Source organism: Balaenoptera borealis, assembly GCF_965194805.1.
Source record: "Balaenoptera borealis genome assembly, chromosome: 2".
In the NCBI taxonomy this organism is placed as follows: domain Eukaryota; kingdom Metazoa; phylum Chordata; class Mammalia; order Artiodactyla; family Balaenopteridae; genus Balaenoptera; species Balaenoptera borealis.
In genome coordinates this window covers 10,030,740-10,055,971 of record NC_138867.1, presented here as the reverse complement: position 1 = coordinate 10,055,971, position 25,232 = coordinate 10,030,740, and the positions used below count along the sequence as shown (strand labels likewise).

The 25,232-nt window shown below is 42.2% G+C and overlaps 1 protein-coding gene across 1 annotated transcript in view; it reads left to right on the top strand.

The window, feature by feature from the left end:
- Window positions 1–25,232, top strand: part of CTNND2 (catenin delta 2) — a 942,908-nt gene that overhangs the window by 822,618 nt on the left and 95,058 nt on the right. Inside the window, 2 exon segments of the mRNA XM_082382599.1 lie at window positions 11,694–11,768; window positions 12,808–12,958. Of these exon segments, the coding sequence (XP_082238725.1) occupies window positions 11,694–11,768; window positions 12,808–12,958 (226 nt within the window).

Genomic DNA, 25,232 nt, shown 5'->3' with positions numbered 1-25,232 from the left:
TTCAATTCCTCATTCATTTAATATCAATGCCTGGGGTTTGGGATATTCATAAATCACTCTTTTCTTTACCATTCATTTTCTTCAAAACAGTATTAATATAGACACATAGCTACAGATAACTCTCAGAAGCTCAGTACCATGGGTACCACACGTATCGGCTTCAGTATCGTGTAATAATACATTCCCTTCTTATTATACCTTCCAACACCTGCCTCCCGTCACTTCTCTCTCTGCCATCTTCCTTTCCATTGCTATAGTGTCAGCTGCAGCATTTTCTTTCTTGGATGTGACATCCCAGCTCTTGGGACCCAGCCCCTGATGATACTTCCCAGGAGCTGGCTACTTACTCATGCATGGCGGGCTCACCTCTTCTCTTGAGAGTCTTAGGAATGAACATAATTATCCCTTTCCCTCCCTGCCCATAAGGCATCACTAATGTTGTACCTGAAGAATTCACTTTGGGCTGGGCTTGAAGTGAATTTGTCTCTTGCTTTCAACCAGAGAAAAGCTTCAAAAGTAGAGTCTCACCAGGAAGAATGCCAGAGTATAGCCTTGCATAAGTAGGAAAGAGATAGTAATGGAAGTCACTTCCTTGAACTTGCCCTTAGCATTAACTTCCCTCTAAAGTTAGGAGGCTTCAACTCAGATCACAATTCAAACCTAGGCTCTAACTTTTCTAAGCTTTGTGGTCCTGGGAAAATTAAAGCGCCTCAGTGTTTCTCAGATGCATCGTCTTTAAGCAGAGGAGGAGATCATGGCGGCTTCACCCCACATCATGCAGATCAGTCGCAACACTAGATGCAAAGATGCAGGATGTTGTAGGCTAAGGGGTTGTCACTGTATATACCCAAGAGCACTAAGTTGCTGCAAGTCCCCACCCAGCTCCCTGGCCTTGGAGGATGGATTAGAAGGGGATGGGAAGAGAAGCTCTGGGTTCCAGGCCTGAGTCTGACCTGAAATGCAAAGCCATCTAGATGGTGGCAAGTCAAGTTTGCCATCTCTTGATTTTTTTTTTAATGAATTATTGCTTTACTTGAGAAACACTTAGGTTTTTATAAGAACAAGTTAAAAATGGAGAAATGTCTTTGACCTCTAGAGGATTTTGAATGTAAGACTTCCACCTTTGCTTTAAAAGTTAAACTCTATGTTCCATGTGCTGAAAAAGTTAACTGGAAACATGGAAAATTTATAAAGATACCAATAAAACTTCTGGAGTTGAAAACAACATCTGGAATGAAAAATACATGGAATGGGATCAACAGCAGATTAGACATTGCAGAAGAAAAGATTAGTGAACTGAAAGATAGCAACTGGAAACTATACAAAATGAAACACAGAGGAAAAAGAAAAAAAAAAATTGACAGTTCATCAGTGAGCTTCAAGTGGCCTGATGTATGTGTAAATGGAGAACCAAACAAAACAGGAGAGAAAGGAGGAAGAGAACAGAAAAAACTATTTGAAGAAATAATGGTTGAAAACTTTCCAAATTTACTGAAAACTGCAAACTCACACATCTAAGCAACTCAAGAAACTCTAAGAGAAACATGAAAAGTTATACCACGTTACATTATAATCAAGTTGCTCAAAATCAGTAGTAAAGAGATAATGTTAAAAGCAGCCAGAGAAAAAAGATATGTTACATACCAAGACTGTACCACATCTCAACATCACATTCACGGATCAGTGCCACCAATCATTCATTTATTCATGTGAGTCCTTGTTGAGTTACTAAGAATGTCCTCTAGAAGACAATCTGGTCTATAAGGCTTCTAAGGGCAGAAACCCGTTCCATTTATTTCTTTGTACCCCACTGCTCAGCTCTATGCTTGGCTGAGCAATAATGCTCAAACACGAGCTTTTAACTGAACTCGTGTCTATGTCCAGATGTCTTCCTTGTGGATAACAGTCTTTTATATTTATAAACATCTATCAGTCACTAAGCAGTTAATAGCTCATATTGTGACCAGGCCATCCTCAAATGGTCACACTTTATGATTCTTTATTTGGTCCTTCGATTCAGATGGGAATATGTAGTCAGTACAATCTAAAATTGATAGAAAGGAGGAGTTTTGGGAGAACTATTTTCATTCCAGTTTCCAGACTCATCAGTGCTTTTCAGGATGCAGATTTTGATATCATTGCCCAGTTCCACAATTCCTGCTGCAGTGTTGGACTTGCTGTTTAGAGTGGTAATTAAAGACACAGGCTCTGTATCTCAAGGTAGCCAGGTCAGCTGGGCAAGCTGCTGAGATATGTCTGGGTCTTTAGGTGTTTAGAGTAATAAAACAATAAATTTATAGTTTATACTATTTTATACTAATTTTTTTATACTGATTTATACTATTTTGATATTCAAAAATTCTCTCCTACTTTGGGTTATACAGTGAGAATTATGGAAGAAGTCTGATAAAAATTCTCAATATTTTCTAGCAATAACATCTTGCTGACTGTTTTCAGTGCATAACCCTGAACATTAGTTCAGGACATTTATCCCCACATATCCAGATGCACTGATTTGGTAAATTTTTCTATTACTAATAGAGACCACTGAGAAAGAGGCAGAATGGTCTGGAACAGCTGAAATCAACATCACAAAAGCTGTTCTGTACTTTAGACAAAGTTTAACAACTATGACTCTCGGATTTCCCAGCCCTCATCAGAGTTCAAGCAACAAATTAAAAAATACAAGGAGTTACTCTTGTAAGCAGGCACACAGATCTGCCTTAAGAAGTTAGGGTGGATACCCTGACGGCAAAGTGAAAAGATAGAAGAGTTAGAAGAAGTAAATACAAAGATGCAAGAAAGAAAAAAATGTCAGAGGCCATTCAATGTTTCAGCTGTTTCATTTATTCTAATCGCGGATGGTCATAATGCTGACCCTCTGTTATCACAAAATGTTTAATTATTACTAGTAACTTTAGAAGACAAAGCATTTTAGAAAGACTTTTATCCCAATGGTTGAGGTAGAATTTTGAGTCTCAGAATGTCAAACTTACTTATAGGAAACACTGGCTTTCCTGATAACTCTAGACAAATGGGATAGTCCTCAGGCAGGGCAAAGGGCCGTTAGGACATATTTGTGTGTAGTTATAAATATACATACTTATATAAGATTTTTCTTATCAAAATACAAATACACAAGTATGCATAAAGGTCAATCATGTTATCATCATCTTTTGTATAATTTATTAATGTACCATATTAAATGGTAAGGGAATATGTAGGAAGGAAAGATAGATAATCTATAGGAATGATTTGAGAAGATTGTCATTAAGCCAAACACTGATAAATAGTTACAATTTTTTAAAGATCGAGAATAAGTTGTACCAAAACCAAACAAAGAAATCCTTACTTTAAAAAAGCGTGATTTAAGTAAAAAAAAACAACAACTGAGCAATTAAAAGATTGACTGAGGACACAGAAACAGCATCAAATTTCATGCAGACAGCATTACCATCTAAAAGCTAGGGTTCTAAGAATGTGTTTTTATAGCAACTGTTGAAATTTAGTGGCATTTTTTAAGTGTCCTTAACGTTTATGGCACAAACAAAAGCAGAAATGTGAAGGTAAAACACCAGAATTTTGCATGGAGAGAGCTTTTTATAGACCTCATCATCTGAAACAATAACTTCTCTTTATGGGGAGATCGTGCACACTCTTTTTCCGTGACAAATTGACTAGCAAGCTAGATCTTCATAATGGCCCAAATACTTCTTAAACTTTAAAACACTCATTACTTGGTTTACGAGCATCAGAAAAACATAATGGTAGAAGCAAAGTGAAATGTTTTTATTAGCTAACATGGAGTTCGGTTACGTTTTTCTCATTTACAGTAAAACGATTTTGTTTGTCACAGAATATTAAAACAGTCGGTTATAGTAGTTTGAGGAGTTCCAAAATGTGAATGAAAGCTCTTTCAACTCCCATTTGTGGGTTATTTTTATTGTAATTGAACTCTCTGAAAACTCAGAATTAGAACTGTAGAAATATATCTGTACTTGCTATTAAGTCAAACATTTTAGATATCTTTGTATGGTCAGTTTTCTCCCTAAAATGTGACTATTCTCAGAGAGTCTATTAGTTGCCTGTTTATGTTTAAAGTAAGATGGAATAAAGAGATACTTGGATATTAATCTGTTAATATTTAATGAAGTAACATGATAGCAACGTAGATTTACTGAGAAGGAAACAGAATCTCTGGCCATGTGGCACAAATGAATAAAAAATAAGAGAACTGGGAAATTTGAGACTTGTTCCTAAGGACAGGGGCAATGCTTTGAAGGCATTGAATTTAGTGTAGCTTAGCAATTAGTGTATCATTAAAAGTGAACCAGGGCAGATGAGTGGAGTGCAAGAAATAAAAGTAAAAATCATGGTTTAACATCTAAGACAAAGGTCTTTGTCCTAGTGAACAGTGTGATATAAAGCATAAGGTTTAAATGCAAAGAAACAGGGTGGTGAAAGATCATGATGAAAATGGGACATGAAGCATCATGCTTAATGGGTTAGAAATGGGACCAAAATAAACACAGAGGTTATGTGAGGACTCTGCCCAATCAGCAGGCTCCTAGAGACAACACATTGAGTTGGACCTGATGCCCAGCCTGAGGCACAATGACGATGGGCCCAACCTCAGGAGGAGATGGAGAGGAGCCAGGGTCACCACCAGGTCACTGGTTCTAATCACACAATATTTAGTGGTTTCTTCTAAGACCCCAGTAAGTAGTACTGATGCCGAGGGCTGCACCTGTATTAGAGATGCCACATGCATCCAAACTGACTAGAGAATAAGCCCATTTTTGGATAGTTTGGCTCTACTTTCATCATTGTCATTGAATAGCAAAGTGCTAAGTTACAGAATTACATTCAGAAACTGTAGAAACAGCTAAAGCTGAGGGATTTCCGCTTCCACCCAAGTTGCCAAGATGGAGCACCAAATTCCTTTAAGTAGTAATAATAACAACAACAACAGCAACACGCCAGAGAAATATATGAAACAATGGTTGTTAAAACACTAAGCATTAGTCAATGAAGAAACTGATCTCTGAGAAACAGGAAATAAACAAGGTGAGCCCTATGATTGTCCCAGCGCACTGTCTTGAGAGAGTTTCCAGACCACAGCACAAAGATTAGGAACCCAGGAGGAGCTCCTCAGACTCTCTGAGCTAAGGAGATGGAACTGAGTATCTAGGGAGACCAAGGTGACTAGAGCTCATAGGACAGAACACCAAAGAGGAGAAAGTCACACATAGAAAGAACCCTAGAAATATGCAGAGAATCCCCCTCAAATATTCAGCAGAGATCTGTCAATGCATGCATGTGAGAGAAATACCCAAGGCTGAAGAAACAACCTCCTGAAATGATTAGACAGAATGAAACTTGGCACTTACACAGGAATGGGCATAATGTACATTTCCAAGAGCCAGACAGGAAAACCTCATAATTCATGGATCACTGGGAAGAATACTCTCAGGGTCTTGCCTCAGTATTGAGGTATAATTAGCCCTGGATAAATATGCTCTAGTCTTTCCTATCAAATCTTAAAAGTAAGACCCAGAAGAATCAATAGTTTCCAAGTAAATTAACTGCATCCTTGAATAAAGTTTAAAAACACCTATAGGAATACAAAAATATCCAGCACCCAATGCATTAAAATTAATAATGTCTGGCATCCAATTGAAAATGACCCTACAAGCAAATAAACAGGAAAATGTGATTCATAATGAGGAGAAAAATCAACCATTCAAAACCAATTCAGAGCCAACAAAGATGTTAAAAATAGCAGGCAAGCAGTTATTGTAACTCTACTACATGTGTTCAAAAAGTTCATTAGAAAAAAAAAAAAGTTCATTAGAGTCATGGAAAATATATAAAAGGCCCAAATAAAATGTCTAGAGTTGAAAATAAACTGTCTGAAATGAAAAAAAAACACATGGAATGGGATTAACAGCAGGTTAGACATTGCTGAAGAAAGATTAATGAGTTTAAAGATGGCAGTGGAAACTATACAAAGTGAAATGCAGAGAGATAAAAAAACCCTACAGATCATCAGTGAGCCTCAAGTGGCCTAATATATGTGCCATTAGAATTCCCAGAGGAGAGGAGAGAGAAAGGAGAAAGAAAACAGAAAAAAATATTTGAAGAAATAATGGTTGAAAATCTTCCAAATGGTTCCAAATTTTTCAAATTTAATGAAAACCACAAACTCACATATCCAAGCAGCTCAAGGAACCCCAAGCCCAAGAAACGTGACAAAACTATACCAAGGTGCTTCATAAACAAATGGCTCAAAATCAGTAATAAAGAGAAAATCTTAAAAGCAGCCAGAGGACAAAAGACATGTTCCATACAAAAACAAGGATGACAGCTGATTTTTCACCAGCAATAATGTTAGTGAGAAGACAGTGAGACAGCATCTTTAAACGTCTTGGGCCTAATAATGTATAAAGTTGATTTTGGTTTGGTATCTAGCAGGTACAACCTGTCTCTATAGGAAATTCCCAGGATTCCTAGAGCAGCTGTAAAACTGTGTGTAGAAGAAATCCTTTCTGAGCCCAGTTTAAAACATGGGCTACCCTGGAAGCCGGCATGGTTAATTACCTGAGCAGGGGGGACACAGAGGAATTCTAATATGGAAACTTCATTTTAACTGTCCCAGCATGATCAGAGCTGTGGTGGCCCAGGACATGCCACTCAGTATTGTGTTCTTCCAGCACTGAGGGCAAGCAAATATTCATAAGCCCTGCATCAAAAGTTCTGTTCCCACACACAGAATTGAGGGATGAGTTTGGCTTTAGGAGAGGCTCCCAAAGAAATGTACGATCTCTTCAAACCCTGATTACACTTTTGTGGAAGTGGTTGGAACTTGCTGATCCTAGCTAATTGCAGTGGCTTTGATCCTTTTTATCTAGTGCCTTTCAGTGGAGAATGCTGTTCTTAAGTAATACACACGTGGTACTAGAAATCAACCTGACATTTTCTTTCACCAGTTAAACATTTTTACTCTCCAGCTGTGAGCCAGAAATTAGAAGACAGTTGACATAAAGAGATGAATGTGACTTGGTAACTTCCCTCAGGTACCGATAATAAACATGTAAACAAAAAGCCCAGAAAAAAACATGATAGATGCTATAATAGGAGTATATACACAAGGGTGTATACATTCATATATATATATACACACACATATATATATACGCACACACATATACACACACACACACACAAGGCACAAGGGTGTCCCAGGGGTCATTTTTACAAGGAAGAGGTCAGGGATGAGGAACCCCACTTCCAACATCACTAGTTAAAACCTAGGGCTAGGAGTCAATGATTACAGTTCATTTTAACACACTAGCACATCTCATTAGTTAGAGAAATTCTAGCTGCTGTAACAAAGAGACCCCCAAATATGCAAGGGCTCAAACAAGATAGGAGGTAGAAGCTATTTTCTCTGGTGTAACAGGTAAGGGAAGGTGCGTGAGGAGGGAAGCTCCCCTCCATGAATTATTTCACCCAGGCTGACAGCTGTTCTGCCATCTTCAAGGTGTGGTAAAGATGTGATCTTCCAAGGCTACTCTTAGGGTCATCATCTGCTAGCGAGAAGCAGAAACATTTACACAACCAGAAATGTTCTCTTTTGAAAGTCATCTGGAGCCCTTGTTCTGCCTGATGCAAAAAAGGAAAAAAAGAAAGAAAAATCACATAATCTAGACACGTCTAGCAAACTCAATCAAATTCAGCTATTTCCCAGTCCCTCAAGGTTTAGCACTTGGCCACATTTATGCTTGTCAGCCTTCATCTTCTCCTGCCCCCCTGTGATTGCTGCTAAACTTGGGGGTCTTACAGGCATTCATATCCCTGCGGGGGATGGAGATTGGGTATTCATTTCCGTCTGGAATCATTTCTCTCCTATGCTGCCTCTTGCCCAGGACAAGCCTCCTTGTCCTATTGGTTTCCCAGCTGGGACAGGGCAATTGGAGATTGGACCGCCTCTGGTCCAAGGTGCTCTCCTGGCCCACACCTGCCTTCCCCACTGTTGAGCTTCCTTAAGATGCAGGCACAGTCCATGCCTGCCATTCTGATGCATCCCAACCTCCTGGCCAACTAACCCTTCTGCAGCCCTGGATCCTTAGCCTTTTTCCCTGGCTAACTTACACAGCCCACCCACTCAAGACCACAGAAACTCTCAGGGGCTACCCCGTGCCACACTGGGGCCACAGGAATCCTCTTCTGCCCAGCAAGTTCTGTTGCCATTCCTACTGTGCGGCCCCTGCTCCGTGATGGTTCATGGCAGGACTTCCTGAGTCTTGTGCAACCAGCACTGAGGTCCAGGAAGGGCAGCAGAGCTTCTGTCGACTCTCTGCTCTTCTATCTCCCAGGGGGTTTTATCACCAGCCTCTCACACACTGAGGAGGACCTGTCCACGGGCACTTCAGGTGGCAGCCCCCAAAGATACTTTTACATCTCTCGCTTCCTCCCCAACCTGGATCCTTTCTCTCCCCTGCTAGGAAGCTCTGTGTGGGATCTGAGGAGGGGTCATAATATTTTCTGTCTATTCTCATTCCCTTTCAAGTCTATCCCATCTTTCACCTGCATCTGTGCTTTCTACCCTTAAACACTAACTGTTTGCTGCTTTGTTATCTGTCCCATCCTGACACCACCTCATTGGGCCAAATCGTGGTGGAGCCTCTCTCCAGGAAGAGCCATGGGCAAGGAGGAAAAGAAACAGCATTTATTATTTCAAATTGTTGTCCCATCACATGCAAGTAGAAGACATCCTTTCCTGGCACAAGGCCTTTCTCATTGTCGTTCCAATTACACATGACTTCTTGTCTCAGATTTGCTAAATCCTGGCAGGTAGTTCTCAAGAACAGACTGAAATGTCCAGTAGCTCCATTGACAGTACTAGAAGGCTCTTTAACTCAGGAGTTTAGAAGAGTGCCAGATGGGTTATTGGAAGACTAAAATAAAAACATGAATTGTTATACCAAAGTGAATCGGTGAATTTGTAAGGGATTAGATCAACTAGGCGTGCAGATTGTCTAACTTATCCTGTGTTTCTGAGAAGCATATGAGAGTGGTGGTCAGTCACACCAACTCTGGGGCACTGCTCCCTGGGTACAAGACCTGGCTGAGCATCTACAGCGTGTGACCTTTTCTCATCTGTCTAATGCGAGTAACAGCAGTGCCCACTGCATAGGGTTGAGATGAGGACTAAATGAGGTAGTACAGGTCTAAGTGTGAGGTGTGTCTCAGCTGAGGTTATTTTGAGGGATCATAACCCTCCTGAGGTCCTCATTGGGAAAAAGCATCTCACCAGGAGCCATCTGGGTCCTGTTTCTGTGCTGTTTCCTCCTGGACCAGAGCTTCCTCCTCCCCCCCTCCCCTCTTCTCCTCCTCCCCTTCCCCTCTTCTCCTCCTCCCCCCTCCCCTCTTCTCCTCCTCCCCCCTCCCCTCTTCTCCTCCTCCCCCCTCCCCTCTTCTCCTCCTCCCCCTCCCCTCTTCTCCTCCTCTCCCCCCTCCCCTCTTCTCCTCCTCCCCCCTCCCCTCTTCTCCTCCTCCTCCCTCCCCTCTTCTCCTCCTCCCCCCTCCCCTCTTCTCCTCCTCCTCCTCCTCCATCTTTTCTTTCTCATCCTCCCCCTCCTCTTCCTTCTCTTCCTTCTCCTCCTTTTGAATCATCAAGGATCCTCTCTTCAGCTCATGGACAATTCTTCTTAAAGCCATCCTGGTCTACCAGCTTTGTCCCTTCCCTCCTCACTGGTGGACTCAGTGCATGACACTCTCTTTCTGTTTGCAAAAAGTCAAGTTCTGTCCAAAGATTTCCACCTCAACCACAATGAATTAAGGTACACTTATCTCTCTTGTTCATCTATTTTCATGCCAGTGATACTTCTTCTTTTGTTTCAATTACAAAGCTCTTGGCAACTCATACACGTCGCTAACCCCAGGGGCTGCAGTGCCGTCCAAGGTAACTCACTTCTCTTTTGGAAAAACTCTGTATGAGCCTCGCACTTCTGTGTTGAGTGCACTTGGGAAATATTCCTCATCTCCCCAGTACTGTATCACGTCCTTCTCTCTTTCCACCTCTCTGCTGTCTTTACTCCTTCTTGTTGGGTTGCACATAGGTTCACATGTGGGTTATACATGACCTATTCCAAGACTGCTCGGCTGCTACTTAAAAAGCATCAGTATCCTTGCATGTTAAGAAAACTTTGGAAACTTGCATCATCTTTTGAATGAAATGTAAATAATTCATTCTGAATTGTCATATACTGAGCTAATACTGGGGATTTTCCATACCCACACAAACACACACACAACTAAAAGTTTCAAAATAAAGGTTATTTTCTGTATATTGATAACATAAGATCAAATCCATTGTCTGGTTTTCCCTTTTCACTTAGAACCTATCACTGTTGACCATTTTCTCATAGCAAAAAGATGTATCTACAACTCATACACATTTTTGGCCATGCATAGCCATTTTTGGTTACTCTCAAATCAGTCCTCAGCAAAGCTGAAGGACTCTCATTATTTTCCAAACACCAAATCATCTTTCCATCCAACATGAAGGGATAAAATAGCTAGACTTCTAAGGAGGAAAAAGTTATAGCCTACCTTTCCTGGTTCATTTCAGATATAGTCAGGTTCTCCCCTCTCAATGTTTGGAAGGATGGAGTGGAGGGGGAGGCAGTTTCTGGGAGACCGAGCCCAGAGGTGTAGGCAAGAGAGAATGAGATAATGGCAGAGGAGAGAGTATTGTCAGCATCACAGAGCAGATAGAGGAAGAAGACTGGGGGCCAAGGGCACAGGTGACACCTGTGGGCAGGTTGTTTAAAATCTTTGTGTCTAGATTTTCTCATCTATAAAACAAGAACAGTAATGTCACTCCCCCAGGAGTTTGGGGGATTAGAAGAGATCACTAATGCACAAGCCAGCATCTGGGGTCTGGGAAGAGGTGGTTCTGGGAAAGAGGTCATTTTTGGGCCCATGCTTCAGCCTGCCCGAGTTCCCAGAACATCCTGTCTGGTCTCTCAGAAGTCCCAGAATATCTCCCCAGTGTTCAAATATATTGTTGATGTTTACCTTACAATATGGAAATGTTGACCCCCCCCCACTCTGATTTCCATTTTCTTCCATTAGCTTCTTTTCCGTTAGCTTCCCTCCTTAGTCTTAAGGAAGAACCCAGCAATGAACGGGCTGCAGAAGCCCAGGTGTCTAGTCTTTTCTGGGCCCTGGAGACCAAAAGGTTCACAAGCAGGGGAGGAAGTAGATGAAAATCATGTCTCAGCATATGTCAAATTGCAAATGACATTTCCCGTGGACATGACGGAGGTTTCGAACTGTCTTCATGAAACGCCTTCCCTTGGAAGGGATATCCCATCCTCACAGCCAAATTTCAATAAGCGGCTGCCAAAGCTCAAGCTTTTTCCATGTCTAAGACTTTCTGACCATCCATTCCTTTGCTCCCTGAGGTTGGGACTATGAAATAGTTAACTGCAAACAAGAGATGCTCTAGTGAGTTCCATGAGCGTCCCCACCCCCTCAGGCTTCGTAGAGCTTGAGGCACAGAGTAGGGGCAGGAGAAAAGCACTCGGTCTGAGTTGATGGTGATAAGAAACTATGTGAATGTGACTTCTCTAACGTAGGACAGGATGAAGTTGTGTGTTTTTTTAATCTCATATTTCATGCAGGGCTGGGCTGAGGATGTGGCAGGCATGGCATATGCCCTACGTTCACTGCCAGAGGGGGCTCCCTGCCTGCCACAGGTGAGAGCCAGCTCTGGGGTGCCTGCCCCAAAGGGGAAAGGGGGTGGAGGGACCTGGCGGGGAGGGGTGGGAGCTTTGTCCACCTTTGGTGGTCCCCAGGAGGACTCTGCCACAGAATCCAGAACCTCATGTTATGAATTTAATTCTCTTAGATCATAACTGAAATTGTAACAGAGTAAACCCTTATATTGCTTGATTTTTATGGTGCATGCTCTTCTCTGGAACACTGTACAGGAGTATAAAGTGTACATATGCAAATGTCTGGAAAACCTGAGCCTACCTGTATTCCGTTAAATGAATCTGAATACTTTATGGTCCTGATACTGCAAGTACATTTCTATAAAGAGCCTTAGGTGTGTTCCACTAAGGCCAATGACTGCCAACCCACAACAAATTGTATGCTTACTTTATAAGTTAGACATTGAATTATGGCCCTAGGTATAATATTATATATTTCGATTTTTTTAATTTTACAATTTTCACCCTCCATCTTCGATGTCATATTTACCTCTCCTCACCCCTACCATTTTCTGACTTATTTCCTCCTAATTATTCAGCAAACAACTTAATTGACAGTACTTTCTGTAACTTATCTCTCTGCCCCACCTCCAAATTCAAGTCTCTTTTTAAGAAGTCACCTGTAGTCTACCTTTTATCGTTTTCTACTTTTCCCAGGATTTTTTTTTTATTCCTCTTAATGTCAATAGCCAGCCTTTCCTGTCCCAGACCTCCATATCTTACAGTACCGAGTATAGACACCACGCAAATGGCTTCCTAACTCAGGGGCTGAGAAGGCTGGCACCGGCGAAATGAAGAGTGCTTAACTGATTAAAGCTGAAGCCTTTATCCTATGTTGGAGACAAAAATAAAGTTAAAATGTTTAAGTACATGTCTAACACACTCAACCCATTCCACAACGAGGTCTTGATCATCCAACCTTTTTGGCACCTGTAGACGGCAGTGTGAAAACCCACACGTGCTGTTTGCTTGTAGGGGTTCCACCCCAGCTCCTAATGTCTTTGCTTCCCCTCATTTGCAGTGGTCGGTGTATATCCGAGCTGCTGTCCGGAAAGAGAAAGGCCTGCCCATCCTTGTGGAGCTGCTGCGGATAGACAATGACCGAGTGGTGTGTGCAGTGGCCACGGCACTCCGGAACATGGCCTTGGACGTCAGGAATAAGGAGCTCATTGGTATGTTCCCTCCGATTCACAGTGTCTGCATTTTTCTTTAATTGAAGTATAGTATACTTCCTGTGGTTGAATCCACGTGCAGAACGTATAGGCATGTACAGAAACAGAGCATGTACAGAGCCCAGAGGCCTTGCTTTTCCGGCTCTCCTTCTAGTGGAAATCAGTGCGCTAATTTATCTTTTAGACTTTAGAGGGAAATGCGATGTTTGTTGACATTTCTAATCTTTGCAAATTAAAAATGACCGCAGTGCTCAGCACTGGATACCATCGTCCTGATCCTCTAAATCCTTGTCGGCTGTTTGTTTGCTTTCCACGCTGTGAACTGGAATTCTAATGGGATACAGGCCACTTTTCTTCCTCTCTCTCTGTTAAAATTTACTTTGGATTAGACTATACTGGCTCCTTAATCGTATTTTTAAAGAATCATCTCCCTTTAGTTTGGTGGTCAAGAAATAGGGAGGCTCTTTTATTAATGAAACATTAAAGAGGCATACATTCATCTATTTATTCAACAAATTTTTGTCCATGACCTACTTTGTTCCAGGCCTGTTCTAGGCCCAGAGATGATATCAAAGCAGCCAGGAAGCCTTGCCCTGGTGGAGTTTACATTCTGAAGAGGGGAGATGTACAGCCAACAAAATACACACATGAATCCCACGGTGTGGTAGAAATGTTCTGTGGGGGAAAATGGAGGTGGGTCAGGCACAATGTAATTAGTAAGGTTGCAATTTTTTTTAAGTGAAGTGAAATTTACATAACATAAAATTAACCACTTTAAAATGTACCATTTAGCATTTTGGCAATGTCGTACAACCAGCACCTATGTCAAGTTCCAAAATAGTTCCATCACCCTAAGGAAAGCCCTGTACCCATTAGGTAGTCATCCCACAATTCCCCTTCCTCCCAGCTCCAGCAGCCACCAGTCTGCTTTCTATGGATTTTCCTATTCTGGATATTTCCTATAAATGGAATCACACAAGACGTGAGCTTTTGTGTCTGGCTTCTTTCACTTAGCGTAAGGGGTCGTGATTTTAAATGAGAGGTCAAAGTCAAAATAGGAGATGTTGGGAAGGTAACGTTTGAGCAGAAACTTGAGGGAGGTGCAGCAGGGCCCTGTGGCTCTCTGGGGGGAAGAGCATCTAAGCGGAGGGGGCAGCCTCTGCAGACAGCCTCCCAGAAGGGGATCTGGAAGCATGCGGTTGGGTTCAAGGCCTTTGCAGGGCCTGGTGTGCCTGGTGCAGAGTGAGTGGTGGGAGCCCAGGTTGGAGAGACCTTCTGGTTCCTCCCTCTGTAACTGGGAAGATGCCCACCCAGGCCAGGACGATTGATGCTTAGAGAATGATGAACCACAGGGACCTGCCCAGGGAGAGGCACGGCCTCCACACATACCATCGTCCTCCTGGGATCGAAGAGATGACTCTGGTAGGGTGGTTGATCAGTGCAGCATGAAGCTTGCCCACAGGGAGCAGGTATCAGCGGAGGTCAGGCAGCAGGGAGCTGGACCACCCATCGTGGCAAAGGTTCCGGTTATGCAGCTTCTGGGGGATTTGGGAAAAGCAGTTGAGAGCGGGTAAAGGGGGAAGATTCCATTCCTGGGGCAGTTGGAGTACCAGGCGTGGGTCCAAGTCTCGTATACAAATTATGCATAGATACAACGGTCTACCTCCACTATCCAAATTCCTGAACGTGGCGTACCAAGCCCTTCATGACCTGGGAACCAGCCACTTTTCTCTTGACATTTCGCAATACCCATCATATCCTCCAGTGAATACCAAAGTATTTGCAGGTCTCCAAGCCGTTTATTTATTCACAGGGACCAGATTTCAAATCTACGTCTAATAAATGCAATTATTTGTTATGCTTGCAGTGCATCATAAGGCGTGACATAAACTCACGATTTTATAATTATACTTAGTTTGAATTTAATTTAAATGGTGGTGGTGGATGTTAAATATTTAAGCTACGCTATTAGTCCTTTCCTTTTCCTTGCATAGGTGTTTTAGGCAGGACAGAGCTGGGGCTTGTAATCAAATCCTAGGGCTCCTCTATAAAATGCAGGGAAAATCAATAGTTAATCAGTCTACTGCTTGGGTACGAACTACTAGGTGTTGTGCATTTGGATGTTTTATTTCTTTTGGTAGATTAAAATATAACAAAATAGGGAACTATTGATTTGTCTTCTAGCTTCAAGGCGTCTCTTCTTTCCGAGAAGCCAGTTATCTAGAACTGTCTCTGAGGCAGGAACATTTGGAAGTCCATATTGCCCATGTTAAATTAAGCCTTTACTATCAAATGTCACCAGACAGGAAAGGGAACCAAACGTTTAAAAATAGGAGTGAAAATATCTCAGCCATAGGCTTTATGGAGTCAATAACTTTTTTCTTGAGTAAGAAAAGCAGAATTGAACCAAAAAGCACTCTTCTATTCTATCTAGGAGAAAGGAAATGTGACCTTTGCCAACTCTTTTGCTTTAAATATTGTATCAAAGTAGTGGTTCTTTATAAGAAAATGCTCTACAGAACTTTATGTATTGAAAAGAAAGTTGCAACGACTTTGAACCAAGAACAAAGACAAAATTAAACTTGGACTTTTCTATCAACTCTCAATCAAAGCTTTGGTGACCTCGTATGGTTTCCTGGTGTTAAAGATCATTTATATTCTGAAAACTCCCCGATAGATATCTCTGGTATGAATCTCACATCTCTGTATCCAGTAGTCTGTCCACCACCTGCACCGGATGTCTGACAGGCATCTCAAGTATAACATCTCCAGACCTGAGTTCCTTGTCTTTTCCCCCAAAACCAGTCCTTCTGCAGGCTTCCACATGGCAACCTGTCCCTGCAGTGGTCCAGGATAAGCACCTTGCTCTCCCCTTTGATTCTTTACTCTCATATCCAGTCCATCAACAAATCTGGTCTTCCTTCTGAATTTTCCCAGAACCTGACCCTTCTCACCTTCATTGCCTTGTCCCCCCAGATCCCATCCTCTCTCACCTGCGTTATTACCATGGCCACTTTCCTGGTCTCCTTGCTTCTACCCTCACCCCCTACCATCTACTCTCAAAGGAGCAGCCAGAGTGGTCCTATCAAAACCTTACAGCATGTCTTTTCTCCACTTAAAAGCTTCCATCAGCTCCTCATTTCTTTCAGTGTAAAGTTAAGTCTTTGCAAGGCAGACACTGCTCTGTACAATCCAGTTCTCTGTTCCCTCTCCAACCTCACCTTCTTCCTCACTGGCATTAACCTTTCTGTGGCCACTGCTTCACTACAGTTCCTTTATAACCAGAGCCAAAAACCTGCCTCAGGGCCCTTGAACATGCAGCTTCCTCTGCCTGGACTCCTCTTCCTGCCGATGTCCTTGTGGTCAGTCCTCACCCTCTCAGGTCTTTACTCAAGTGTTACTTTCCCAATACAACCTTTTCTGGTGCCCATTCTTAAAATTCTATCCCCTTTTCTGCTTTACTGATCTTCACAGTACTAATCACCCTCTAATATATAACATATTATTTATTTATCTTGTTTCTTGTCCATCTCTCCACACTAGAATGTAAACCCATTAAGAGCAGGAAATTCCACCTTGTGTGTTTACTGATGTAGCTCGTGTACCTAGAACAATGCCTGACCCATACCAGGGATTCATCAATATTTGCTGAATGAATAACTGAATTTTTTCCTGTCTGGCCTTTATCTTATAATGAACTCCACATCAGCAAAACATTAAGTAAGCAAATGAAATAAAACATTAACTAAAGAAAAGGATTTTATATTAATAAAGAAAATCATCCAAAAACCGTTCATTTTCCTACTAAAGTTTACTAGATGTATGCAGACACTCAGAATTTCAGAAGGAATCCAGTTGTTTTCATCACTGGGGTCCAGTTTAAATTACATCTCTTCTTAGATCATTCTTTTAATTGGGGGGGGCAGCTACCACAACTCTGGTTAAGGAAAGGTTCATCTTCCTTGGACTCCATGATAAGGAATAGTCCAAATAAGCTATTGAACAACAATCAGTCCACCCCATCAGCTCTAATGAGGTTCAGGTAGTAGCACACATGATCCCACTTGATCATGGTGTATGACCCTTTTAATGTATTGTTGGATTTGGATTGCTAGTATTTTGTTGAAGATTTTTGCATCTATGTTCATCAGTGATATTGGCCTGTAATTTTCTTTTTTTGTGGTATCTTTGTCTGGTTTTGGGATCAGGGTGATGGTGGCCTCATAGAATGAGTTTGGGAGTACTCCTTCCTCTGCAATTTTTTGGAATAGTTTCAGAAGGATAGGTGTTAGCTCTTCTCTAAATGTTTGATAGAATTCACCTGTGAAACCATCTGGTCCTGGACTTTTGTTTGTTGGGAGTTTTTTAATCACAGTTTCAATTTCAGTACTGTGATGGTCTGTTCATATTTTCTATTTCTTCCTGGTTCATTCTTGGGAGATTGTACCTTTCTAAGAATTTGTCCATTTCTTCCAGGTTGTCCATTTTATTGGTGTAGTAGTCTCTTATGATCCTTTGTATTTCTGTGTTGTCCATTGTAACTTCTCCTTTTTCATTTCTAATTTTATTGATTTGAGTCTTCTCCCTTTTTTTCTTGATGAGTCTCGCTAAAGGTTTATCAATTTTGTTTATCTTTTCAAAGATCCAGGTTTTAGTTTCATTGATCTTTTCTATTGTTTTCTTGGTCTCTATGCCATTTATTTCTGCTCTGATCTTTATGATTTCTTTCCTTCACTAGTTTTGGGTTTTGTTTGTTCTTCTTTCTCTAGTTGCTTTAGGTGTAAGGTTGTTTATTTGTGATTTTTCTTGTTTCCTGAGGTAAAAGTGTATTGCTATGAACTTCCCTCTTAGAACTGCTTTTGCTGCGTCCCGTAGGTTTTGGATCATTGTGCTTTTGTTTTCATTTATCTCAAGGTATTTTTTGATTTCCTCTTTGATTTCTTCAAAAAAAATTTTTTTTTAAAGATAGCACTAAAAGTAGTGTCAAATACTCTGCCTCTCCTTGTCTTTCCATTCGGGCTGTTTCCATGGTTCTGTGTATGTCTCTGCCATCAGGTGCTAAGTAGGATACAGGTAGATCTTTGTGTTCTTCCAAATGAAGTGGTGCAGTGGTCCAGGTGAATGCACATCCATCCATTTCTTTGCAGCCTTCCAAAACTGTTAATTATCCTTCTGCATAAAGTGTTATTTCATCATTCAGAAAGAGTTTTTTTTTTAATGGTAATAATTAGCTTCAGAGAAAAGAACAAACAACACTGTATTGCTCTAATAAGTTTACCAAAATGCCATCCATTTCAGCACATTGACAGTTCCTGATGAAGATGGCAGGTATTTCTTTTGCCAGATTCCCTATCCTCTCTGCCAACAAACAAACAAACAAAACTAACAAAATAAAAAACTTCAACACCTATGAACACTGGACAGGAGAAGTACTGGGTGGTGTTACCAAACGGCCTCTTACCCCTAACCACTCTTTTTGATGAATTATTCAGCCAGACCGGTTTTTGTACCATCATCCCCACTCACAAACCTTTACGCAAGCTGTATCCCTCCCTGGCACGCTGTTTCATCTCTGTGCATTTACTCACCCCCCAGCCGTCACTCAGAGCCCAGCTCTGGGTGGCCTTCCTGATGAACACTGCTCCTTGAATACAGAAAGGAGGTGGGTAATACCTACTTGATAAAAAATCTTTTAATTTGTCTTGGATTTCCATTATGTAATTTTATTTTTGTGTTGTCTTTTTTTGTGTGTATGTATTGCATTTCCCCCCAATGAGATAAGAAGCAGGAATCAGGTTCCATATTTATTTGTATGTCCTACCATGCCTAGCCCTTTGCTATGCTCAGTACATATTTGCTGAACTAATTCTCTGATGGGAGAATAACACGGGTTTTTTATTCTGGAGAACAGATCTAGAGGAGGTTTGGGGAATCCCACAAAGAGAGAAGGAGGGGGTAGAGGGGAGGTCTGTTTCAGCCTCTTTCCACAGCATCCAGGGAAGAGAGGAAAGAAAGACAGCTCAGATGCTGCCTGAAGTCCTGGACTCTAGTCAAACTCATTCTGCTGCCACTTTGGAAGAGGTTTAGGACTGGGTAGGAAGTAGTAACACTTTCTGCGTATGCCCAGATAGCTATCAGAGATTGGCAGAGCCACTGCACCCCTGCGGGTGGCACTGGCGGAGCTCGCAGGGCACCCTCCCTTCGCTCCCCTGTGTGGTGACTACGTGCCACATTTTCCGCCACATTTTCCGGCAGGTGAGCCAGGGCTGGGGCGCTGGAAGCCTCCTCCCGGCTGCCTCACTCCCCTCCCCGGACTGAAGAGAAGGACCTTCCACTGCTTTGTGAACCTGGCCCTTCCTTCCCCAGCTCATCTCAGTCCTTTAGCCACGTCCCCTCTGCCCTGCGTGACCCTTTCCCTGCACTCTGTTATCGTCTGGAGGCCAGGTCACCACGTTTGGAATTGCAGAATGCTGCCTCCATACATTCGTATGATATGACCCGTTCTTCGCATTGGGCTGACCTTCTTTTCACGTTGTCAACTCTCTGAGCTTCTTGTATCCAGGCAACACCCTCTCAACCCAATCCAGCCTCAAAGGGAGCACCAGACAGAATCCGGACTCTCCGGCATCAGGGAGGGCCGTTTCCCAGGGGAGCCTGCTGGCTCCTAAGCACAGCTGTCCCCCAAAAGGGACAGAAGAGAAGGGAGCCCCAAATCTCCAGGGACACCTAGCAGCGCACGTCTCACGCTTTTCCACACTCATGAAATCAGGAACAAAAGAAGGGCAGTTTCTTGCCCGGGAGTTAATTATGATTTAAGCAACAAGCCCGTTTTAAGCAACAAGCCCGTTGCTGCTTCTCTCAAGGTTTTCAGATCGTCCCTTTCATTCATTCTGGGGAGGAGGGGGCAGCGGGGCTGACACAAGGGACATTCCCTTCCTAGCCTTTTTTCTTGCCACAATCTATTTTAAATATTCAAATAAAAGATTTTAGCTGACCACTCTAATGATTCTTTATAGACAGTGGTTGCTTATTTTTAAAGGATTACATAAAAACGTTCTGTATTTAAGTGAAAATAAAGACGGAATAAAGGAGAAGGTAATGTTGATGGAATGTTAACCACCCCTCCCCCGCCAGCCCCTGCCCCCTGTGCCAGATCTTTACTTGGTGAGAAATGTGTTTTCCTTTGCAGAACTGGAGGAGGGAAACGGGGGGAACCTTCATTGTATCTATACTGTCCTAAATGTGTGTAGCTTTGTAAACATTCTCTTTTGTTTAGTCATCTCACAGCTGAAATTTTGAGATGTGTATCCATGGAATTCCACACCTGGCAGCCCTGATCTTCATCCAGACTTTGGGATCTGTTTTACCCAGTTCTCGAATCATGAGAGCATGTTCTCTCGGGGAATAAACAGACACCTAAGCCTGTGTCTCAGTCTCCATGAAGCAGCATTCCAGATGCTACTCAGGAGATCATTTCTCAACGTTTGTCTCAATTCTTTGGCGTAGGAATGAAACACATCCTGGCCATCATCCTCTGAGTATTCAGAATATCACAGCACTCACAGTGTCTCCTAGGGCTCTTAAAACGTATGGCACTACCATCAGTTAAAATACACACGTGCGTGTATTTTATTACATTCTCATCTCATGCCAGTGGCTTCCGTGTAGCAGAACCCGCTGGGATGTGGGCACCCCATTCTGGAGGGCAGACTTTTCACAGGCCACTCATCACACATGGGCACTTTCTTTATCTGTGTTCCTGACCCTGGGGAATCCCCCCTGTGCCCAGGGAAAGACTTGAGGCTCTGGAAACGTCAGTGCAACCTGGGAGGCAAAGTAATATTTTTATTTCTGGGAATGTATAAGCATTACTTTAGTAGGTTTGAGGATATTTTTAGAGACATACCTTCTCTGCATTTCAAAACATGTTTCTTCAGACCCTGGCAGATGTTGTTTTAATTAAAACACATGTAATTTCAATTAGTAATTTTAAGAGAAGCCCGGTTTCCCAGACAAGGTGATTTTTCAGAGCATTCTTTGCTGACTCGCTTTAATAAGTTGATTTCACGAGCCAAATTCTAGGCAGCTGGAGAGCTGTGTGCTTTGGCCAGAACTTGGTATCTTCAGATTAGGTGCCTGTGTTAGAGCTCTCATCTCCCAAACCCGAGAGCCTAATCTCATGAATGCTGCCCTCCTTTCCAGCAAAGACATGGGTTCTTTGTTAATGAACTTCAGACACCTGTTGGGGAATTTTGGCGGCTGGGTCTGGCAGATAAGAATTCCTTGGAAGGGGAAGTTGTAAATAAATTGAAGGGCCAATAATGATTTTATTAAACAAGACTTCATGATTGGCCCCTTGGAAATACTCCATGTGGGGAAAAGGCGAAACTGAGTCCACTGAAATTTCCAGCTGATGCAGATTTCAGAACCTCCACTGTAAGAAAAGAGGGAAAAAAACACCTAACTTTATTTGGGCCATTTCGGTATTTATTGTAATGCCTGGTCAAACAGTTTCAGAAGAAAATCTTTAGAGAAGAGAATGCATAAGAAATGAAATGGCTCTCCCAAATACCCCCACTCTTGAGAATCAAAAATAAAAAAGAGGGGCTTCCCTGGCGGCGCAGTGGTTGAGAATCTGCCTGCCAATGCAGGGGACACGGGTTCGAGCCCTGGTCTGGGAAGATCCCACATGCCGCGGAGCAACTAGGCCCATGAGCCACAACTACTGAGCCTGCGCGTCTGGAGCCCGTGCTCCGCAACAAGAGAGGCCGCGATAGTGAGAGGCCCCGCGCACCGCGATGAAGAGTGGCCCCCGCTTGCCACAACTAGAGAAAGCCCTTGCACAGAAACGAAGACCCAACACAGCCAAAAAAATAAAAAAATAAGTCAGGAGCGCTTTAAAAAAAAAAAAAAAAACCTAACCCATGAAGGATTTAAAAAATAAAAAAATAAAAAAATAAAAAAAATAAGAGGATTTTAGCAGAATAATGTTTTTAAGTTATATTCCTTCTCCATGTTAACTGCTAGCTCTTCCCCTTGCCAAAAGGGGAGAAAAACATTTAATCATGTGGAAATAAATTGTTATTTTTACTTTCTAATACTAAAAATAATGGATTAGAAAGTAGTTTAAAAGTTTTAAAATGAATACTTTTTTAGCCATTCTGCCTTATGTTTGATTGTATTTATTTTGCTGGATCTTGAGGAATTGCAGAGCAGGCAAGGGTAGATGTAATTGGGGGTTCTGCTAAAAAAAAAAAAAAAGGGTGTATAGGCTTGTGCCATAAATTGAATAGTCCAGTGGATCTGACCTGGAGGACACATAAGGCAGTAAGACGAAGAGAAGGCAGACACTGTAGAGAGGTGAAGCAGCCATCCAGGACGAGGGACACAGCAAGCCCCAGAAGAGGCCGGGGACCCAGGAGGTGATGGAAGATAGGCAGGGCAGCTCCCCTAGCATCTGGGCAGCTGAGGCCAAGAGCTAGGATGCTGGTCTGTGAGATGGCACAAAAGCAGATTTTGCTCCTTGAGAAGAAGCAAGCTTCTTGAGATGCTTTGAGAAGAGAAAGCCCATCTGTTCATCCTGCCAGACTGAGGTCAAAGAGGAGAAGAGAGGCAAAGAATCAGACAGTTCCCCACAGCTCCTCCTCAAAATGTCCCAAAAGTTCTTTCAAGACACTTAGTTGAAATTTAGAGATTTCTTCTCTTATAACCAAGAAAGCTCATGAAAATGTACTGTCTCTGAGGCAAACCTGTTTTTTCAAATTTAAAATGGAATTCCCTATTCAGTTTTGTGTATGATAACATCTTTGAACAATGTCAGGTAAAATACTGGCTTTGGAGTGAAATGATAAAAGACAAGCAGCTTGTTTCCTAAAGCACCTAATATCCTTTGAATCCCAGATTTGATCATCCTTACTATTTAATGTAGGCAGTTGAACTCGAGACAGCACAAACCAGAATGGTGCAGGCGTATGGTAATGTACAACGTGTTGCTTTTCATTAGGAGTTACTAATATTCCAGCATCAACATTAGAGGGTATTCAATGTGCAAGGTAGATCAAAGGATAAGAAATTACCATGGTCCTCACTTGCAGGCTTGAACACTTTAATTTACTAATCAGAGAGGAATGTCATAGCTATGAAATGAAAAGTGATGTTAAACTTTTTAACTGAATATTAACTCCACGGACTAATACCAACTAGTGTTTGTGTGAGAGTCAGGTCCATTATAAGTGACCTTGTTACTCTTTTCCTTTTCTTTTTTTTGGGGGGGGGGGACAGGTACTTATCTATTTTTTTTAATTGAAGTACAGTTGATTTACAATATTGCGTTAGTTTCAGGTGTACAGCAAAGTGATTCAGTTATATATACATTTTTTCAGATGCTTTTCCATTATAGGTTATTATAAGATACTGAATATAGTTCCCTGTGCTATACAGTAGGACCTTGTTGTTTATCTATTTTATATATAGTAGTGCGTATCAATTAATCCCATACTACTGATTTATCCCTCCCCCACATTCCCCTTTGGTAACCGTAACTTTTTTTCTATGTCTGTGAGTCTGTTTCTGTTTTGGAAATAAACTTATTTCTATTATTTTTTAGACTCCACATATGGTGATATCATATAACATTTGTCTCTCTCTGATTGACTTCACTTAGTATGATCATCTGTAGTTCCATCCATGTTGCTGCAAATGGTGTTATTTCATTCTTTTTTATGGCTGAGTAATATTCCATTGTATATATGTACCACATCTTATTTATCCATTTATCTGTCTATGGACACTTAGGTTGCTTCCATGTCCTGGCTATTGTAAATAGCGCCGTTATGAACATTGGGGTGCGTGTGTCTTTTCAAATTAGAGTTTTCATCTTTTGGGGGGTATATGCCCACAAGGAGTGGGATTGCAGGGTCATGGTAGCTCTATTTTCAGGGGTTTTTTTGTTTTTTTTTAATTAATTAATTTATTTATTTTTGGCTGTGTTGGGTCTTCGTTCCTGTGCGAGGGCTTTCTCTAGTTGCGGCAAGCGGGGGCCACTCTTCATCACGGTGCGTGGGCCTCTCACTATCATGGCCTCTCTTGTTGTGGAGCACAGGCTCCAGACGCGCAGGCTCAGTAGTTGTGTCTCACAGGCCTAGTTGCTCCGCGGCATGTGGGATCTTTCCAGACCAGGGCTTGAACCCGTGTCCCCTGCATTAGCAGGCAGGTTCTCAACCACTGCACCACCAGGGAAGCCCTATTTTCAGTTTTTTGAGGACCCTCCATACCATTTTCCATAGTGGCAGCACCAGTTTACATTCCCACCAACAGTGTAGGAGGGTTCCCTTTTCTCTGCTCCCTCTCCAGCATTTATTATTTGTAGAGTTTTTGATAATAGCCATCCTGACTGGTGTGAGGGGATACCTCGTAGTTTTGATTTGCATTTCTCTAATAATTAGCGATGTTGAGCATCTTTTCATGTGCCTGTTGGCCATCTGTATGTCTTCTTTGGAGAAATGTCTATTTAGCAACCTTGTTACTCTTAAAAAGTGAGAATAGAGGCTGTGTGTGAGAGACGAGCCACAGCAAATAGTTATGGAGGGACCACTGGGGCTACTGCAGGGAACAAGGCCTCAACTTGCTTCCTTAGACCAGAGTTCCCCACACTGTGTACCATGAGTGGGTCACAGATGTGCCGCAACTTTGATGCTCTCAGCCCTCAGGAAGGTCTGGGGAGCAAGCGCCTGGATCCGTAGCCCCCAGCAGGGCACAGCTCTGACCCCAGGACACAGTACAGGTATTAGCATTTTCTATGTGTGCCATGCTGAGGAAACAATTTAGAAGTTCTACCCAAGACAGGCCTCCCACCTCCACAGCCCAATATGAGACACCTGTGCTCTGTCACTCTACCTGAAACTCAAAAGGTTGAACTTTCAGGTCATCCTCCCCTTTACTCCTCATATACTAACCCAAACCCTAGTTTTTTATTTGCCCCTATTTTTCCAGTGACAGAAATGGATAGACACTTTGGGGTTTTTTCCTTCTTTTCTTTATCCTTAGACAGTAAATCCATCAGGATATCTTGTTGACACTTCTTTGGGGAGTTTCTTGAATTCCTTACTCTTCATGTGTATTTCACCTTCCAATTTCAGCCTGCAGCATGGCAAGTCCAGGGCACACCCATGGCATCCTACCTGGGTCACTTTGTCCCTCTCACCCTTTCTGAGCTCCCACCCCCAAATCACTACTGCCACCCTGATCTTCGTAAAATCCTCCAGTAAAGGAATAT